Genomic DNA, 19,033 nt, shown 5'->3' with positions numbered 1-19,033 from the left:
CAGGAGTGCCCACCCCACCACGAGCACAGGCCCTGGGCGGGAGGCCTCTGTCCCTCTCGTCCCCCTCGGACCACGGCCAAGGCCGCACCATGGCAAGGCAGCCCAGCAGGCCGTCCACGAGGACCTGGGATCCCAGCAGAGAGAAGGCGGCCGTCAGACACGGGACAGAGCTATCCAAGGAAGATGTTTTATTTTCAAGTTTCTATGGAAATGTTACAAACAATGGAAACTGAAAAGAAAAAAACATTTAAAGTTTCAAGCTACCATTTTAAAATAAAAATATGATTAGGTGAAATAATAAATAACGACACCCCAGAACACTGAGAGATGAAGGTGGGGCACGGGCCAGGAGCAGGCCCAGGCCGGGGCACCCTCCCCAGCCCGGCTGCTGGCCGCTCGGCGTGCTAGGGAGGCAGGAATGAAAGGGCCACACCGTCCAAATCTTGACTTTATTTTTTTTATATAAAAAATGCAATTTTGGAAACCCACCCTACCTTTTCCCCTAACATAATGCTTTTACCTCTTAAAAATAAAAATAAAGTACTAATTCTATATACATCACATGTACCATACAAAAATGTATCCAAAGTTTCTATTGCTACCAAAGTGTTCTAAATTAAAACGAGTTACAGAAAGCCCCTCATTGTAAACAAAAGATTACAAGTTACAAAATCAAAGCACACACAGCCAGAGTCATTTATACAACAACCAACATCCTGCTCCCAAAGCAAGTTGAATTTTTATGTGCCTGTATAAAAATGCATATCAATATACTTCTGCAAATTTATTTTTCATTATAAAGCAAATGAATACACTTTCTACAATAAATAATCCGCTGGGAGGCACACCGTGGGAGGCTGGCAGGTGGGCAAGGCGGCAGGGGAGGCCCAGGAGGCCTGCCCCGGCCCTCACGGAGGCGGCGGAGTGTTTTTGGTGATTTGCGAGTGATGCACAGGGCATAAATTTATTCTCCACCTCTTTCCACAAAGTACCATTCAAAATAATGTCATTTTCTTTCTTAAAATACACATTTGTCATTGTAAATGTACATCCCGTCTATTAAATAGTGGTACTCTGTGTAAAGAGTATGATTTACAAAATTATTAAACATTCAAAAGTCTTTAAAAAAAAAAAAGAGAGAGAGAGAGAGAGCTACAGATTGAAGAAATGACGCCAGCAGCGCCCCCACCGGTGCCCTGTGAGGGGCACGGAGCGGCGCCCGGGATGCGCCCACGCCGTCCCGGGCGCCCAGATGGGGATGGGTCCTAGGAAACCGGGAAAGAACCCCTCCCCCTCCCTGGGAGAAAGAACCCAACTGAGCTAAACTGAGAATAAGTTAAGTGGGGAGCAATGTACAGCATGTACAGCTATGCACACTGGGCGGGACGCCGCTCAGTCGATATCGCTGAGGTCGCTGGCTGGCTCCCCGTGCACGCGGCTCAGGTGGCTCATGGCGCGGTCGAAGGCGACCCTCACGGCCTTGCGGATGCTTGAGTTCCTGCCCTCCATCATCTTCAGCTTGTCTATCGTCTCGTCAATGCCCAGAGGGACCATCTTGGACTTCGGAAGCCACTGCCTTTGAGGAAGAAAACGGACTGTGAGGCCCGAGCACGCCACCTGCCCATGGCGACCCCACACACGCCCGGCCTCCACACCCCAGGCAGCTCCTTGGAACCCCAGAGAGCAGGCCCTGCGGGCACGCCCACCGCCCCCGCCTGACCACCAGGCCCACCACTACCCAGCCGGCGGGGCACAGGGCTGCCCAGCAGAACCCAGCAGGGCAGCCAGCTGGAGGAGGCAGGGTCAGCAAGACGCCCCACCCCCACTGCAGGACCCCGGCACAGGGCGGTCTGGCCTCAGATGGGCCTCAGGGTGGGGGCTGCAGAGGAGCCTGGAGCTGGAAGCCGTGCAGCCACGGTGGGAGCAGCCCTTGCAGAGACAGGGGTCTGGGAGCCCAAGCAGGGCCCGCCGAGTGCAGGTGGACCCGGGGGGCCCAGTGCTCACGGTCCCCCGCCTGTCCCGGGGATGGCCAAGCGCCCGCTCCCGCTCAGCGGGGCCGCGCTCACCAGCTCCTCTTGTTGTCGAAGAAGAGCACGAGGAAGAGCTTCTCGTCGGCCTTGGTCTGCATGTGCTCGCCGATCTTCAGCACGTCCAGCGGCGGGGCCGGGATGGTGACCCCGTTGTGGTGACCAGGCACGCGCGGCATCTTAGGGTCAATGATCTGCACAGGGAGGGCACGAGGTCACGGCACAGGCGGCAGCCAGACGGGCGGTGGGCGGGAAGGGACCCAGCCACACCCCAACCCCGAGACGCTGACACACCGACACCATGAGGCCCCGGCTCCGAGACCCCCACACCCTGACTCCAAGAGCCCCACACCTTGACTCCGAGACCCCGACTCTGAAACCCCCACCCCTGACTCAACACCCTGAGACCCCGACTCCAAAACCCCAACTCTGAGACCCCCACACCCCGACTCTCCTACACCCTGAGACCCCTGACTCCGAGTCCCCAACTGAGACCCCCACACCCCAACTCCCTGATTCCCTGACTGCCCGACACCCTGAGACCCTGACTCCGCATGGGGTCTCCCGGGACACCTGTCCCAGCAGTGCTGGGGTGGCCCCAGGCCCAGGAGCGGGGAACACGGCCCCGAGGCTCGGTGCCTGTACACCCTGACCCGCCCACCCCCACTCACCAGGGCTGGGTACGAGGGGTAGCCACTGCACTTGGCCCACACAACCTTCAGGGGCTCGAGAACGGAGGCGGCCGCGTCGGTGGATATCCACATGCTGTTCTGACCGACCTCTGGGGAGAAGGGTGGGGGAGAGGGGAGTCACGGCAGGGCCCTCAGGACCCGCTGGGCCGCGCGCCTGACATCACCTGGGCGCCAGGACCGGGGGACGGTGTCGGAGTCCTCTGCAGCTGAGCCCCTGCCCCGCTCCACAGCCCCGGGCCTCTGGGTTCCGGCACCTTCCCCTCCGCGCAGGGCTGGTGAGCGCAGACTCACCAGCAGCAATGCGCGCCGCCTTGGCGTAGTTCCCGTTCTCGATGCAGGAGATCAGCTCGCTGCGGCCCTCCAGCGTGTGCCTGCGGACCAGGGCCGGCTTGCCGCGGCCGCACTTCGGTGCACTGAAGCTTCAGGGGAAAGCGGACAGACCGTCAGCACCCAGAGCACGCAGGTGCCAGGCATGGGGGGTTCAGGGGACGCAGTGTAGGCTACAGCCACTTTTTTTTGGCTCCACCATGTGGGATCTCAGTTTCCCAACCAAGGACCAGCCTGGGCCAGGCAATGAGAGCGGCAGGTCCTAACCACAGAACTCCCAGGGACTCCCAGCCATCTCCGTGATAAACCAGGGCTGGGGAAAGCCCCGTGTGGACGTGACCTAGACGCTTGCAAGTTGTGCTCAACTCTCGCATGCTGTCTTCCCCGCTGTGAGCTCCACAGAGCGGGCGGCGGGGAGCAGGCACACCCGGGGCCTACCTGGCGTCGCAGAGCGGGCTGCTGCTGGAGGAGATGCTGGACTCGGATGCGCAGCGGCGGCGCGGCGCAGCGGTCCTCCCCGGGGTGCCGCCCAGCTCCTGCTCGCCCCGCGCGGCCCCAAAGCCATTGGTGAGACCTGGAAAACAGGTGTGCACGCAGCCCTGAGCTCTCCAGCTCTCTAAATCAGGACAACACAGACAAACGCACCTGCAACCCACACCCACGCGCCCGGCACATGGAGACAGACAGACGCACGGAAGAGGGGAACCGAGTGGAAACACAGATCCCACGACGGCGAACAGACACCGGCTACTCCTTCCTGGACGCTCCAGCCCCACCAGCCGAGGCCCTGAGCCTGCGAGGGGGCAGGGGGGCTTCCAGGGGATCTGAACGTCCCCAGCGAAGGAAAACCTTCTTCCAAAACAACGCACAAGCGGGGTCCCCAGCCCTCCAGAGCCTGAGACCCAAGACAAGTGTCCGGCCTGCGTGGGACCCTTGTGTCCGGAAGCCACTCACTCCGACCCTGCCACAGCACACAGGAGGCTGGGAGGCCTGAACAGCAAGCGGCCCACAAGCCCACAGCATCACGCCGCAGGTCAAGGAGGGCCTCGGAGCCAACCTCAGGTCCTGCCCCAGAAGTCCACGCCAGCAGGAGGCAGGGAGGAGACCAAGCGCCCCATCCCCCGGGTCACGACACGCCAGGAGCCCGAGGCGTATCCAGCGCCGCCCAGCCCAGCCCAGACCCTCTGGGCGACGGCTGCAGGGGGGACGTGACTTTTCCCTCAAAAGAATCTCGTTCCTCATGCTTCAAAAACCTAAAAATCCATTTCTTTAAAAATGTTTTGAAGGACTGGCTGATTACCGGTTTTCTCATCTGCTGTACATATTTCTCTGTAAATAAAAGGAAACGGGGAGACCCTTCACCAGACGGCAGCAAAGACACAGGAAGACAACACGCTTTCTGCTGCCCCGCCCGCAGTGAGCCGGTCAGATAGCTGCCCCTCTGCTGGACGCACACCAAGCCTGGCACGTTCTCTCTTCTACCCAGGTCTTACTGATTTATAAGTAGCAACCACAGGTAGTCAGGAGTGTTACACTCATTTTGGGAACCTGGACCAAACCACCCTGAGAAAGCAAGCGTCTCGTCTCAGCCCAGGGGCCAGATCGGCTCCGAGACCCCACCCGCACCCCAGGAGAACCCCAGATAGCCTGACGCAGGGCCAGGCCCAGACACGCCCTCAGGGACAGCAGGGCCAAGGGTGCTCAGCCGCAGAACCAGAGCCGGGGGGCCGCCTCCCCCGCCCCCTGAGCCGCTCAGCTGCCTTTCTTGGCAGAGAGGAGGACCCTGAGAGGGTGCTGGGCAGCCTCACCACCTGACAGGCACCTGGCGCCTGGGAAGAGCTCGGCGAGGGGTGAACGGGGCCTGCCGTCCACGGCCCCAGCACACGGCAGGAGGTGGGAGCCGCCCACCCAAGGCCCAACGGAGGGTGGGAAAAGGGGGAGATGGGCCAGCCCCAGGACCCCGGGCGCATCCCGGGGAGACGACGCCAACAGCCCTTCCCGCGCACACACTTGGTGACGAGCGACACCAGGGGGAGAGGACCCGGGGAGCAGCTGGGGAACACAAGGACACGCGCGCCTCCCCAGGACTCAGGGGACACCCCTACCCAGGGTGACCAGTGAGTGAAGCAGAGTCTTCCACACGCTACCCGCTGAGTGGCAGACAAGCCCAAGGGCACGAGGCCCGCGGCCAGAGCAGGGCCAGGCTCTGCAAGCTGCCCCACGCGGCCGAGACCTCGCAGGGCCTGAAGTGACACTGGGCAGGAGCTGGCACAGGGTTCCTTTGAAACACCAGGAGTCAGGTCAGGGCCCAGTCAAAAGTGGCTTTGGGGACAGGCCAAAGCCCCCAGGGTCCCTGGGAATCAGAGCCAATGCCTCGGATGACAAGAGGCACCCAGGATCTCAAACCCCCTTCTCCATCCCAGAGACAGACACCGAGTGGGGAGCCCTGGCCCAACTCGAGACGCCGGTCGGCGGGGCCACATTGAGTGTCCTGAACCCTCACGGCGCAGGGACAGGAGGCCCCCAGGGGCTCCCGCAGGCCACAGCCTGGCAGCCTCGCGCGGGGCGCCCCGGGCACTGGACCGCAGCCAGCCTCTCGGAGCAGCGGCGTCAAGTGCCGGCTGTCTTAGTTACAAGTTTTTATTTTCACTGTCGGCAATGGAATTCATTTTGGGGCGTTTCTCCACCTTTCAACGAAAGCACAGATGCACAGCAAGTAGGATCCCGACGCCCTGCTCGTGCCCAGACCGGCTCCAAGAAGACGCAGCAGCAGGAAGGCTGGCGGGTCCCCCATCAGGGGAGGCCCACGCCCGGGACAGGACATCCGCTCCCGGCAGCAGGCACTCGGCGTGGCGACAGAAACAGAGCCGTGCCCCCCGGAGACCCGGGGGCGACCAAGGAGCAGGAGGACAAGCAGGGGGCGGCAGAAGCTGGAAGGCCAGCATCAACAGTGACAGCGAGGGCGGACGGCGCCAATGCCACGCGGGCCGGGCCGCGCAGTCCTTCCTGCACCGGCCCCAGCTCCACCCCGGGTCCTCTAGAGCCAGTCCGGTGCCAGCGAGGGCAGGCCAGGTCTGTCCACGTCAGTCGTCTGTGGAGGCAGCAGCTCCGCGGGAGCCTCAGCCCAAGGCATCCCTCTGCACAGTCACCCTGGGCGCAGGGAGGCCACGCGACGTCCCAGCCAGCTTGAGCACCCGCGGGCGGCCGGCCGCCAGACGGGGCGGGCGGGGTGAGGCGGGGTGAGGCGGCCTGGCTCCTCCAGGTGCTGTGTGTGGGTTTTGTAAGCCGCTTCCAATGCCATCCACAAGGACTGGGTGACACACAAGGGTGCGGGGGCCTTCCGCTTCTCCCGTCCAAGGTGAGAGAGAGAACAGTTAGGGTCCAAAGAGTGAGTTACCCCGCATGTTAGTAGCTAAAACAAGGACCTGGAAAACAGCGAAACAGCCGTTTAGTCTGACTGAAGGCCTGCAGGCCAGACACTCCCTCAACAGCATGCACGCCAGGAGCCAGGAGCCAGGAGCCACGTGGCAGGTGTCGCCAACAGGAGGGCCCAGGCCAAGAGTCGGTGGACACAGAGGAAGCGGGCAGACAGCACGGGCCCCAGAGACGCGGCTCCGGGAGCGACAGCCAGCGCGATGACCCCCAGGGGTGCTTGCAACGAGAGGCCCGCGTGCCCGGAAGAAGGGAGGCCTTGCCGCACGCAGTGGACACCGAGGATTTCCTACGAGGCACAAAAACGGCTCTCTGGGAAAAGCGGAAGGCTGCGAATGCCCGCATCCCGAGACCGCGAAGTCTGTGGCTTGGAGCCACGGAGCCCACCAGACGCCCGGGCGAGGCCACGCCAGGACCTGGGGCCAGCCCAGTCGGTGCCGAGCAGACCCTCAGGACGAACTGCGTGTGAAAGACGGAAGACGCCACCGTCTGGAGAGGAAGAAAGGGCTCTGCCTGAGCCGGGCCACAGAGCTGGCAACTCCAACGTGCCCAACCCACTCGCAAGGCCTCCAGAACTGCCTTCCAGAGCAGCCACCACCCCTGAGAACCTGCAGCATCCTTGGCTCAGGGGTGGCAGCAAAGGAGCGACGTGGTTTCTACAAAGATGTCTCAGGAGGGAGCCCAGAGGCCCCAAAAGTCCAGCAGCCAGAGACCCACGGGGCCAGAGGTCTGAAGCTCAGCCACTTAGAGAGCGCACTCAGGGCCTGGCAGTCCCGGCACACCGACTTCGCCAGGGCCCTGACCACAGGGCGGTGTCTGACTCGCCTCCCGGCATCAGGGGGCTGCTAGGAGAATCCTAGCAACAGAAAACCAAGCTGAGCGTCTCTCACTAAGCCTAGCTGAGAAAGGCCCCCGCCACAAAGGGACCCATCTGAACCTGGGTCCTGGACACTCACGCAGCCCTAAGAGCTCAGAGTTCTAACAACGTACCAGAAATTACCAACTGGATATCAACTCACCAAAAGCACTGTACTTACTGGAAAGTGTATTATCTAATAAAACTAGTTAACAGGCACACATTTACTCTAGCGACCAGAAGACCGGTCTGTCAAGGTGCAGGAGACACACCTCTGTGAAAGCTGGGACCCGCCCACCCCGCGGCTCAAATCCAAGCAGCAGAGGGGAGGACGCACTTCTCTGCGTGGCTGTGACCGATGCACCGACAGCTCACACCACGGCTCCAGTCCGCGGCCAGCACGCCTCCGGAGACACCCACAGCACAGCCACCCTGGAGGGGACGCAAGGGTGACCCACCGCTAGTTCAGCACGGAAACCCCGCGCGTCCGCCCTCGGAAACCCCGCGCATCCGCCAGAAGGGCTGGGGTTCAGCACAGGCTGAGAGCAGGGGAGCAAAGACGCCCGGTGTAAACACAGCCCGGGGGAACTCCTGAGGAGCGGAGGCACGCGGACGTGAGCTCATCAGACAGACCTCAGCCATGAGCGCTCCGTGATAAACCAGAACCACATTCACACTGCCGTAGCAGCAGATGGCTCAGTGCACGTGAACCAACCAAGCCACACAGGACAGCGAGAGGGCAGGCGGACGACACGCCATGTCCACCAGGCCCGCAGGCTTCAGAAGAGGGGCCCGCTGCCCGGCACCCACGCACCCACCACAGTCGGAGCCTCTGGGGCCAGACTCCCAGGAAGGGACCAGAAGGCCCCCAGGCCAAGCCGACCGCAGCCCTCAGCCACCGAGGTGCTGCCACCTCAGGCCTGCGACTGGGCGCTTTTCAAAAAGAAACCGCGTCTGTCTCCTCCCGTGGACAGCAAAGGGCAGACACCGGCCCTGGAGGCCCCCCCACCCACCCCGACTGCCCGAGACTGGGAGCACACGGGGGGCGCTGTTTACCTGTGTCCAGGCGCTTTCCCGGGGACCCCTCCTCCACCTCAGAGTCGCCGCAGGTGCTTCGCGACCTTTTTCTTGGCTGCAGAAGAGTCTCCAACCTCGGAAGGACTACAGACAAAAAGGTTTTGGTCCCTAGCTGAGGAGAAGTTGGCTGGGTTTCAGTGTTCTCGGCAGACTTTGGGGGGCTTACACTTTTCGGTTTGCAGAAGAGAACAGAAGTGCGTCTGTTTACATCGCTCGATGGCTCCGCCCCCGGCGCAGCGCCACTACGGGCGAGGGTGGGCTCTGGAGAGTGTCCGCTTAGCAGCGCGCTCTGAGTGCAAGTGCTATGTGACTCATTACCAAATGTGACTCTTTTGGGCAGTTTACTCTGCTCTGGGTGGAGTTCTACTGGGTTGAGGGTTGGTGGTTCTGAGTTAGGCTCCGAGTTTGAAGGAAGAGGTAATGCATCTGATGGTTCAAGTTTAGGGGGAGATTTATCTCCTGAAAAAATTATAAATAAAGTGATTTTTGAAAGCTGATAATTATCAAAGCTATCATAAAACTTACTATAATTGTGAAGTCCACCAAAATACTAATTCAATCAAGGAAACACAGCATCACACATAACTGTCTGCAAGCAGCCGCGGTTACTGTGTGCGCGTCCCTGACGCCCGGCCGGCGCCTGCACCCAGGGTCCAGAGGCTCCCTGAGACCACCGCACATGCGCCAGCCCAAGACATCATTCGAATTCATGACAGTCGCTGCAATCGACAGTCACTTACCTTGAGGAAGAAAAATATGTCACGTAACTAAGGGGGTCTAAGCGGGCATTCCCACAGTCCTGACCTGGTCCACAAGGTTAGCAAACAGAAGGAAACAAGCATGTGAATCTGATTTCTGACCAGGGCATTCTAAGTCGATGGCAAAGAACAGGGAGCGCTCGTGAGTGGCTGCAAACGCGCCAGGAAAGCCCCCCATCGGTTCTCAGACCGTGCCACCTTCAGAAACGTTACAATCCAAGCTCGTTATTTTAAATCTGACTTGAAAGATAAAAACACAATCTTTGGACAAAGACTATCTTAATCTTAGCCTCTTTAGAAAAGCTTAGAAATTACAAAAAAAAAACAAAAAACAAGATGTTTGAGAACCAGTGCATTAGCCCCAGGCCCTGGGTAGCTGGAGAGACCTGTCCTTGGAGGACGGGGTGGGCACGTCCTCTGGGATGAGCCCCTGAGGTTTCCCTCCAATCAAGGCTGAGGCTGGCATCAAGACGTGCAACACAGAACAAGTGTAAGCAGCACGTACGATCACAAAGTCGTCTTTACTGGAGAAAACCTGCAAATCCCCCCAGATCTATCTGAAACAACACAAGGTTACAGGTTTCAACTCAAAGTCATTTTGAAAGTGAGAAGCTACACAACTTCAAAGGTTCACTTAAGGTCTCGGAGCACGTTTTGTGAATTCTCCCCACTGACAGTGAGATGGGCCGGCCAGGCTTGGCACCCAGGAGGGCAGCCGCGGTCAGGCTCTGCCCAGAGCTTTCAGACGAGCCTCATGACATGGCTTGGAAAATGAGGAGACAGCCTTTCCTTGACCAAAGCTGTTAGAAACGTCAGTGCAAACACACGTGCAAACTGGAAACACGTGTGTAGCTGGTAGGGCTTGAGTCCTGCTGACGAAGCTCCCACCCGCTGCCCGCGGCCGTGCGGGACACTGACCCGTGCGGGAGCTGCAGGCGGGCAGGGTGAGCGCTGGACCCTCCCTGGGAGCCAGCCCCTCCTCCTTCCCTGGAGAGGCCTCCTCTCCCCACAACCCGGGGCCCCACAGGGACTCACATGCTGACCTGATACCCAAGCTGCCGGCCTCCGCCTCGGCAGAGGACACGCGCTGCCCCGGAGCTGCCCCGCCCTCCATGGAGGACGCCCCTCCCAGGGCCCCCACTCAGCAGTGGGCCAAGACAACGGCCGCCCCACCCCAGGCCTGGGCGCTCCTGCCAGGGCAGCTGCCCCCAGCACACAGGCCCTGAACCCCGCAGCCCGCGGCCCCCACTGTGCCCACACTCTGCCTACACCAGCCACGAGGGCGGCTCGTCAGAGGGGCGCCTCACTCCTCCCCCAGAAGACGATGCTATGGCTCAGGGCTCTGAGTCTGCCAGGGCGGCTCACAGATGTGTCCCGGGCGTCCACAGCCTCATGGACGGCGGGGGTCATGGCAGAAGGTGCTCAGGTGACCCAGTGCAAACCACCCCCTGACCAGCTGCAGGCCTCTCATGGGCCGCGGACTCCAAGCCTCGGTGTTCTCATTCATCAGACAGGAACAGACAGGATGGTGCCCGCCATCTGGCGGCCCACAGAGCAGGTGCTGGCCAGGCTGCTGGGGTCTGTCCTCGGGGACCACACACTAGACCTACATCCCCACGGCCACTAGCTGCTAACACACCACTCAGCTGTTAGGGAGAAACATTCTGGGAACGTCTGGAATAAACGACGTGTTCGCGGCATAAACGAACGCAGAGCCTCAGGACGCGTCAGCATGAAACCTGGCATCTGGAGTCCCACTCGAGGGAACTCACGACGCACAGATCAGCATGGGCCCCGCCCAGGGCACCCCATACCCCCATCCACACCCCGGGCACTGACCTCCCATGAGACGTTTCCAAACCAAAGCTACACATGGGTCAGGGACCCAGCCTGGAGCCTCACTGGACACCGTGCCACCATCTCTCCTGAGTCGGGGCGGCACCCCCCGCCTGACTCGAGCGTGACCTCTTCATCCAGCCTCAGCTGCACTGGTCCCAGCAGCCCCTACTCCTCTGGGGAAGGAGAGGACCCAGTCCTGAGCAGTGAAGACAGAGCCTCAACCTGAGACTCTTCCAAAAGGGCGGCAGTGGGAGGCAGACACCCCTCTGAGGCCCACAGCCACACCGTTTGGGCCCCCCCTGCTCAAGGAAACCAACCTGGAAACGGCAGACCTGCCTGCAAGGCTCCCCGCTGACCATGGGAAGGTCACGGCTGCCACCCCTCCGGCCTGCCCCGAGTCTCCTTGTCAGGATTTCCAGTGGAAACCCCGTGAGCATCAAATCACAACTAAGACGTTGAGAAACCACTGCCCTTTCAGGTGTGATGGACGATACTGAGTGATTTCTGCCCCAGGACCATGTTCCAAACACATTCCTGCACTCCTTCACACGCAGCCGTCTCCACGGTCTGCACCAACCACTGTTCACAGACATCCCCCCCAGCGCTGAGGTCTGTCGCCTCACTGGGGGCACCCCCACCCATGCCGCTGGCCAGCCACCTCCACCACATCGCTCCTCCCACACGCCCCTTCCAGCTGGCCCCACTCAGACCACTACACTGGCTTCCTCTAATGTGCGCCCAACCCCAAAAGCAGCATGAGGGGCCCACGGGGACACCTGCATAGCGGGAGAGCTCAGAGAAGCCGCCCCACTGCTGGGGCAATGGTAAAACCAACCTGGTGGCCCGTTCTCCCCCAAGAAGGGAGACGCACACCCTCACCCCGAGGGGCAGCGGGGGCAGCAGGGGTGGCTGGCAGGAGGGGCCACCCTACACCCTGAGAACCCCGAGGGCACAGAGGAGCACAGTTGGGGAGCCCAGCGAGACCCGACTGCCTAAGGCCCCTGGGAGAAGGGCTGCTCGGAACCAAACCTACAGGCAGGGCCACTGTGCTGATGGCAGGGAGGCCCCGGACTCTACAGTCCAAGCGCGAGTCCCGCCCCCGAGGAGGGACGCTCCAGAGCCTGCAGCTGGCACATGGCCACCCAGGCAGAAGGCACCACGAGGGGCCCCGCCCCACCGCATGGCCATTTTCTCCAAGCAGAGAAAGCTTGGGGATCCAGGTCCTACCCGCTGCTCCTCAGGCAGCTGGACCGCAGGACACCACCGGACCAGAGCAGTCCACCCGCTCACAGGCACCACAGAGAGAGACGCAGCATCACTGCCAGGACACGGCAGGACCCCAAGGCCGGCACACACCTGCAGAGACCTCAGTCCTTTTCAAAGGGTGAGCAGTAGAGCAGCTTTCTATGTCCTTTCATTAACCGCTTTGTTGTTCTTATTTGGACAAAGTCGTAAAAATTCAGAAAGACCACACACAGCTGCTAAGAGCCATGCAGGGAGGGAGCCTGACCCCCCGGCCTGTGCTGCTGCCTGAACTGCCCAACTCTCAAGTAAGGAGAGGAGGGCAGGAGGGGGCGACCCTCCACCCGCCCAAAGGGCACCTGAAGGGCACTTCCAGGAGCCCAGGCTGAGCCCGGGCTGTCCCCCGGGAGGGGCCCCCACGCGCGTCCCACCCACAGGGGGACGGGGCCACCGGAGGGCCCTGCTGCCCTGGACGCCCTGGGAGAGGAGCTGAGACGGTCCTCGCCCTGCGCAGCCTTGCTGGGTCACCGGGCACCTGCTGGGAGACTGCTCCACGTTCCCGCCCCGGCACACGGCCGCGCCTCCCGGCACACCAGCCCCTCACTCTCTGACCGCCCTGCAAGGCTGTGGACAACCTGAACCGTGCTCGAGAAACAAATCTCATCTCACCCCCAACGCTTTTAAGTGGCCGAATGCGGCGCAGACAGGACTACCCCAGCCTCAGCCCGGAGCGTCTCCGAGCGCTTACCTTCCTCCGCGGCCTCCTGCCCCCGCGGAGCACCGTCCTCTTCTGAGCCTGCAGTACCTGACTCCGCGGCCGGGGGCTGGCTGTGCTGCTGGCTCAGCTTGCTCCGCAGGACGGCAATCTCCTTCTTCAACAGCTTGGCCCGTTTGCTCCGTGACCCACTGGACTTCATAGCGCATGTGAGGTCCAGCATGTCCAGTAGCTCCCTCAGCTGCTCCTCCAGGACCATGTGGGCCCTGTTGGCCGGGTTCAGCAACCTGTCCACTGGAGGCAGAGACACGGCCATCAGTCGCCACATAGGCGCCGCCAACCTGAGACCACCTCCCCAGGGACCCCAGGGCCCTACCCTCGCATGGTGCCTACCGGCTGGGCGCCACTGGCAGACACAGGAGCCGGGGCCACGCCTAGGGATGCTGAGCCCTCCCACCGAGAACAGGCGCCCAGGCGAAGAAAGGCTGGAAAGAGGTCCAGACTTGCCAGGGGCACCAGCTCGGGGCCACGTGCATCTGAGCCTGAGTCTCAGTCCCAGGTTGTCATGTGGCTTTTTTTAAACTGGGCTGCAAAGTTCACAGCTAATTCGGAGTTTGGGGTATATTTATAAGAAAAATCCTCACCAAAATAAATTTCAGCCAAACACCAAAATGTATAAACTACCCTGAATCAGTGAGAAGTGGCTAAGAAGCTCAGTGAGTCTACAGAACCCCCTGCAAACAGAACTGGGACAAAAACCACGGCAGCGCAGCCATCAGACACAGAGATGCCTCTGGCTCCACAGGCAAACCTCTCCCTAAAGCACCCGCCTCATCATAAGAAGAGCAAAGTGCCAGTACAGGGAGCCAACTAAGAACGCGCCTAACAGAATGCCACAGACGGGAAGGTTCACAGCAAGAAATCCCATCTCATCCGAAAGCCCCTCAGGCAGAGGACACCGCGGGGAGGGGCCTGGGGCCGCCCAAGCGCAGAGGGGACACAACCGCACTTCTCGCCCCAGTCCATCCTTCGTGAAAACCTGGGGGCAGAAATGGACGCAGAGACTCACGGTGACTCGCCCGGCCACTTCCTGCAAGGCTGGCACCCCTTCCCGACCCAGAGCACTCAGGTGGGGGAAGAGGTAGGTCCGCTTCCGAGGACCCGGGGAGCCAGCGGACACGGCGTCCCTCCCGAGGCCACCTCGTGAGGTGGGACAGGGAGACCAGCAGGGCGGGCCTGCACCTGTTCCCTGCTCCCTTGCGAGGGGCTTCCTCTGCCACAGGACGTCCTCACAGGCCCCCAGGGCCACTTGCACACACAGCCCGAGCAACACTGCTCCCTGGTCTGTATCAGGGCGACCTGCTGTCCCACTCGGGCCATGGCTCACGCGCCTCTCAGGTGGGCACCTGAAGCGTGGTGGATGCTCTCAGCAAAGCTGCGCTGAGGGCAAGATCCACGCTACACGGCACACAGAGGAGGAGGAGCCGGTGAGAGCAACCCTGTCGATCCTGCGTCACTTCCACATTAAAACCACAATAATCAGGTGTACTAGGTTAAAGATAGGATGCGAGCACAAGTCCTCACGAGGCTCCTAGAAAACCTCAAGCCAGCATGCAGCTCCCATCCCGCCTCCTAAGCCTGCACTCCAGCATCAGGGAAAGGGCCCCACCACCTGCTCCTGAACGGCCGCGCTCACCCTCGTCCCAGGAGAAAGGCCGCCGAGGGGCCGGGGGCGGCCGCTCAGGCAGGTGCATGCCCGAGGCCTCGTCGAAGCCGACGCTGTCCGCCTGGCGCCGGGCCTGCCTGAGCACCACGCCGCCCTGGTCACGCAGCCGCACGGCGGCCCGGTAGAACACCGTGTCCTTGGCGTTGTACTTCATGCAGTTGTCCACGATGAGGTCGAAGTCCTCTTCCAGCTCCCTGAGGGTCCGGTACCCCTGTGCTTCTAGCCGCTTCCGCATTGTGGCAAAGTCCATGGGGCGTTTGATGTGATCCAGATAATCCGGGACCTGGTTTCAGGGAACAAAGCAACCGTTTATAGACACAACCAGAGTCACACACTCCACGTAACCAGGACAGCCGTCATGTACATACATACACAGGCACACTCCATGCTCACGCAGTACCACAGGGCAGCCCAGGTCCTCTGGCCGGACATGCACGCACTGGGAGGGGTCCTCCACATCCCCTGGGTCACTGCAGACCCAAGGGAGGCCGGCACAGGAGGCAGGACACCTACCTCCTTCAGGCTCACTGGTTGGGCAAATATGCGGGCCGGGTCCTTCTCCTGCAGCTGGTCCAGCACCGAGCGCAGCAGCACAGTGAGCGGGGTCAGCCGCAGCTCCAAGGCCATCTGCTCCACCTTCACCTGGGGGCCAGTGCACCAGGGCTCAGCGCCCGAGGGGATGCTTCCTCTGAGGAGCCACCTCCCACCTCGAGGGTGCAGCACCGTCCGGGGGCCGATGGAGGTCCACATTAAAGGCACAAGCGTACGGTATCCCCCCTCCTGCTCATACCTCCTGGGACCCGCTGGACACCACAAAGACCCCACCCCAGCCAGTCTCCTTCACGGCAGAGATCGGTGTCAGCCCCTAAAGCCACCAGCACCCCTCACCAGAGAGGACCACTCAGAGGAAGCTGGGGCAAGGACTGAGGGGCCTAGCACAAGCTGCTCCTTCCCCAGGAGGCCGCGCCCCCTCCCCAGGAGGCCGCGCCCCCTCCCCGAGACGCCCCTCCCCCTCCCCGGGACGCCCCGCCCCTTCCCCGGGACGCCCCGCCCCCGCAGCCTCACCTGCTCCCGCTTGAGCTTCTCGCGCTTGCGCAGAAGCTCGATGAGCAGGCGGGCGCGCTCCAAGTCGTGCCGCAGCCGCTGCCAGTACTTGAGCTTCTCTTTGGCGGCTTGAATCTCCTCGTCGTTCTCTCTCTGAGAAGAAGAATGGAGTCGGCCTTGTTCCCCACATAGACACACACGGGTAAGGCTCCGCGGCTCAGCCCCTCGCCTCCTCCCCGGGAAGCCTCCTCCCGGGACAAGCTCTCCCGTCGCCGATTCATCCCTAGGCCAGCGCTGCGGCGGGGGTGGGGCCAGGCAGGGAGAGCGCGGGGCCAGGGCGCCCCACCGCCAGTGCCCGCATCCCGGCCTCGCTCCCGTCCCTCCCCGAGCTCTGCCCAGGACCTGGGGTCCTCAGAGCCTCCTGGAGGGGCTCCGGGCTGCCCGACCCCAGCCCCAGGGGCCCACCCTCCCACCGCTGCACGTGCCGGCCTCTCAGTGCACCTGAAGGCTGGCCCCCCCACAGCCCCTCCCACACCCCCCACGAAGGCTCCAGTCGGGAGTCTGGGGCCCTCTCGGTCAAGACCACTCGGAAGCCGAGTCCAACCTCACGCATGAGGCTCCCGTTCGCTGCCGCCGTGCCGCCGCTGCCGCTGCCACCGCCACCGCCACGGGCCTGCTCCGGCTGCGGCAGCGCAGGCACCGCTTTCCAGAACGCTCCGCACTCAGCCTCCTCTGCCCCTTGGGGCCCACCTCCATCCAGAGTGAGCTGTAACAGGGCAGCCATCTGGCTGCGTCCGCCGCCCCCAACCCCTATCCCAGTGCAAACCCCGAACCCTGGCAGCAGGGAGCACTCTGCTCTGAGAGGATTGACCCTGACTAAGGCTGACGTTGCGTTCCAAGACCTCAGGGTCGCAAGGCAAAAAAACCCGTGGCCAGAGTTGCAAGGCCCCTCTCGCTCTACTGGGGAAGGCAGCAGAGGGGCCCACCCAGGAGGCCGGGCGCAGGGAAGGAGCCGGGCCTGAGTCTCCCCTCCACCAGCATCCTCCAGCTCTACGGGATTCCAATCACCGGCTTGTTTTTACGTTATTTAAAATTCTCAGACATCAAACAGAAGTTAACAGTAACATCAGCTGTATAAACAAGGCCAGTAAATACATTAAACAGTGGGCTCAGAAAATCAAATTCCCCGAGAGCATCTGAAATCATCTCGTCCGTCAGTTTGAAACAGACACTGAAAATATCAGCTCCAAGGACGTTTAGCCTGGTGGCCCACGAGACACAGGAAAGCACTTAAGCCCCCAGAAATCCCTGGTGCCCACCTGCTGTGCCTGCCGCTGGTTGCAGGACCACAGGCCCTGCCTCCGACACAGTGCCCCCGCCAAGCAGGAACCTGTGCGGAGGACCTGGCCAAGCCCCACACCTCTTGTGTACAGAAGGGCCTGCCTTTCTGACTTGACATGAGCAGTCTTTAATTCCTATGTGAAACCAATGCGGGAAGGTTCCATACACTGGGGGAGTCCTGCAGTCATTTCTGGTTTCAATCAGCTATCAAGAGAGCTCTGAGAGACTGTCTGCAGCCCAGCCGTCGTTCACCCGTGGAAGGAGGGGAGCACACCCAGTGCCTAGAAGTGAGACAGACAGAACCCCCCCACCCCACAAGGTCAACACCAACTGGGTCAGACTAGCACCCCGGCTGGGGACAGGCAGGCCAGCTCTGCAGCATGAGAACCCCACACATCAGGCTGACTCCCAGAGCACAAGCAAGGGTGGGTGGGTGGGAGACCCTGAGGGACAGCCGTCTCGCCCTGCCGAGCTGCCAGCAGCAGTGGTGTGGACAGCAAGAGGCCCTGCCCCAGCCCAGCAGGACAACCAGCTGTCCGAAAGCCCCTGGAAAGCAGACGGGGGACGCCCTCCCACCACAGGGCGCATCAGGGGGAGCTGGCGGACGTGAGCACTCAAGGGCGGGTGGGACAGGAGCCGCGCCCCCAGCCCAACACATGCCCGCAGGCCCCCAGCCTGCTCTGCAGGACAGAACCACCACAGGCACCTACAGAGGCCAGGGCTCCACGGGCCCAACAAAGACCACCAAGGGGCCAGACCACTGAGGAGGCAGGGGCCAGGAGCACCCAGCAACCGAAGCGCCTCATCCCGTCCAGCCCAGCTCATCCTGTCTGTCCGTCCCTGACTGGAAGGTCTGCCGTGAGAGAGAAGGGCTGCTCCTAGCCTCTCCCAGGGCCCAGCTCAGGGCAGACACCCAGACACACAGACTAGTGAGTCAGGTTAAACACTAATACCAAGCATTTTTAAAGTTTCAAAAATCATCAGAATCACACCAAGCCTTCGACAGACAGTCTATGTGGAACATGAAGCCAACCTCCACTGGGACGGGGTGGGAAGCAAGAGGTAGGGCAGCCCTCCCGCCTACCCTGCGATGGGGTGCTCCCGGCCATTCCAGGCTGGTGGGGGCAGGCAGACCCCCACCCGTGGCCCTGTCCACATGGGCTGCACCGCTGAGCCCACTACCACCAAGTCAGGACTGGCCCCTGGTCAGGCCCAGCTGCACCTCAGTCTGAATCTCTGTGGTTCCTTCCAATTCCTTCAGCCAAGATAACTGACCCTTCTGTTTCCTTTGCGTGAATTCTCCTATCATTACAGATTTCCCTCATGTGTGGCAGGACGTGAGCAGAACACGCCTGCTCTCAAACCCACACGCTGACCCTGGGAACGGGTGCTCCCCTGAGGTGCGGGCAGGCCCCTCAAGCACCCCAACCTCGGCCCAGGTCCCGCTCCCCACGCAATTCCCCCCGCCAGCCCAGCCCCAGACCACACTCCCAGCTCTGCACTCTATGCACCTCCCACTGCTCCGCCATCACCAGGCTGAGGACAAAGGACCCCAGTCTGGCCTCCCTGCTCCCATCTCGAGATGCCCTCTGCCTAACTCGCTACCCCCAAGGCCCAGCACCCTCTCCGAGCACCCAAAGGCCCTGCGGGCTCTGCCCTGCCCCTCTTCCTGGAGCTCCTGAGGCAGCACTAAGCCAGCCAGCCACCCTCAGTCCCCACGGTTCCAGCCCTGCAGCCCCGTGGACACTCCCTCAGCCCACAGCCAGCCCTGCAGCCCACAGGCCTGGGTCCTGACGCAGCCCTGATGGAGACAGAACCTCGTGTCCAGAGGGGAGGAGGGGGAGTACACGGGCTCCCCAAGAAAAGCCCAGGAGGGGCGGAAGGTTCAGGACGAGCATCCCCGCCCCAGGGTGGGCAGCAGGACTGGACTCAGCCGTCAGAGGTCCTGATGCTTCAC

The 19,033-nt window shown here is 61.7% G+C and overlaps 1 protein-coding gene across 6 annotated transcripts in view; it reads right to left on the bottom strand.

Annotated features, from left to right (window-relative positions):
• Nucleotides 1-433: 433 nt before the first annotated feature.
• The window catches only part of BRD1 (bromodomain containing 1), a 32,693-nt gene continuing 14,093 nt past the window's right edge, over nucleotides 434-19,033 (bottom strand). The window contains exons 3-13 of one of the 6 annotated variants that reach the window (XR_005719744.1): nucleotides 15,757-15,888; nucleotides 15,205-15,333; nucleotides 14,662-14,974; nucleotides 12,999-13,259; nucleotides 8,578-8,870; nucleotides 8,391-8,495; nucleotides 3,485-3,620; nucleotides 3,011-3,138; nucleotides 2,699-2,808; nucleotides 2,067-2,221; nucleotides 434-1,576 (exon numbers count right to left, since the gene is read on the bottom strand). Coding sequence is in view for 5 of the 6 variants with exons in the window: in XM_040233610.1 (XP_040089544.1) it covers nucleotides 1,393-1,576; nucleotides 2,067-2,221; nucleotides 2,699-2,808; nucleotides 3,011-3,138; nucleotides 3,485-3,620; nucleotides 8,391-8,870; nucleotides 12,999-13,259; nucleotides 14,662-14,974; nucleotides 15,205-15,333; nucleotides 15,757-15,888 (2,028 nt within the window). In the remaining variant the exon portion in view is untranslated. Of the gene's footprint in view, nucleotides 1,577-2,066; nucleotides 2,222-2,698; nucleotides 2,809-3,010; nucleotides 3,139-3,484; nucleotides 3,621-6,291; nucleotides 6,472-8,390; nucleotides 8,871-12,998; nucleotides 13,260-14,661; nucleotides 14,975-15,204; nucleotides 15,334-15,756; nucleotides 15,889-19,033 lie in introns of those variants that run through there. The other 5 variants (XM_040233610.1, XM_040233611.1, XM_040233612.1 and 2 more) reach the window with 5 other exon arrangements.

Source organism: Oryx dammah, unplaced genomic scaffold (assembly GCF_014754425.2).
Source record: "Oryx dammah isolate SB20612 unplaced genomic scaffold, SCBI_Odam_1.1 HiC_scaffold_29, whole genome shotgun sequence".
Taxonomy (NCBI): Eukaryota; Metazoa; Chordata; class Mammalia; order Artiodactyla; family Bovidae; genus Oryx; species Oryx dammah.
The sequence above is the reverse complement of the archived record's forward strand: the minus strand, read 5'-3'. Positions and strand labels throughout refer to the sequence as shown.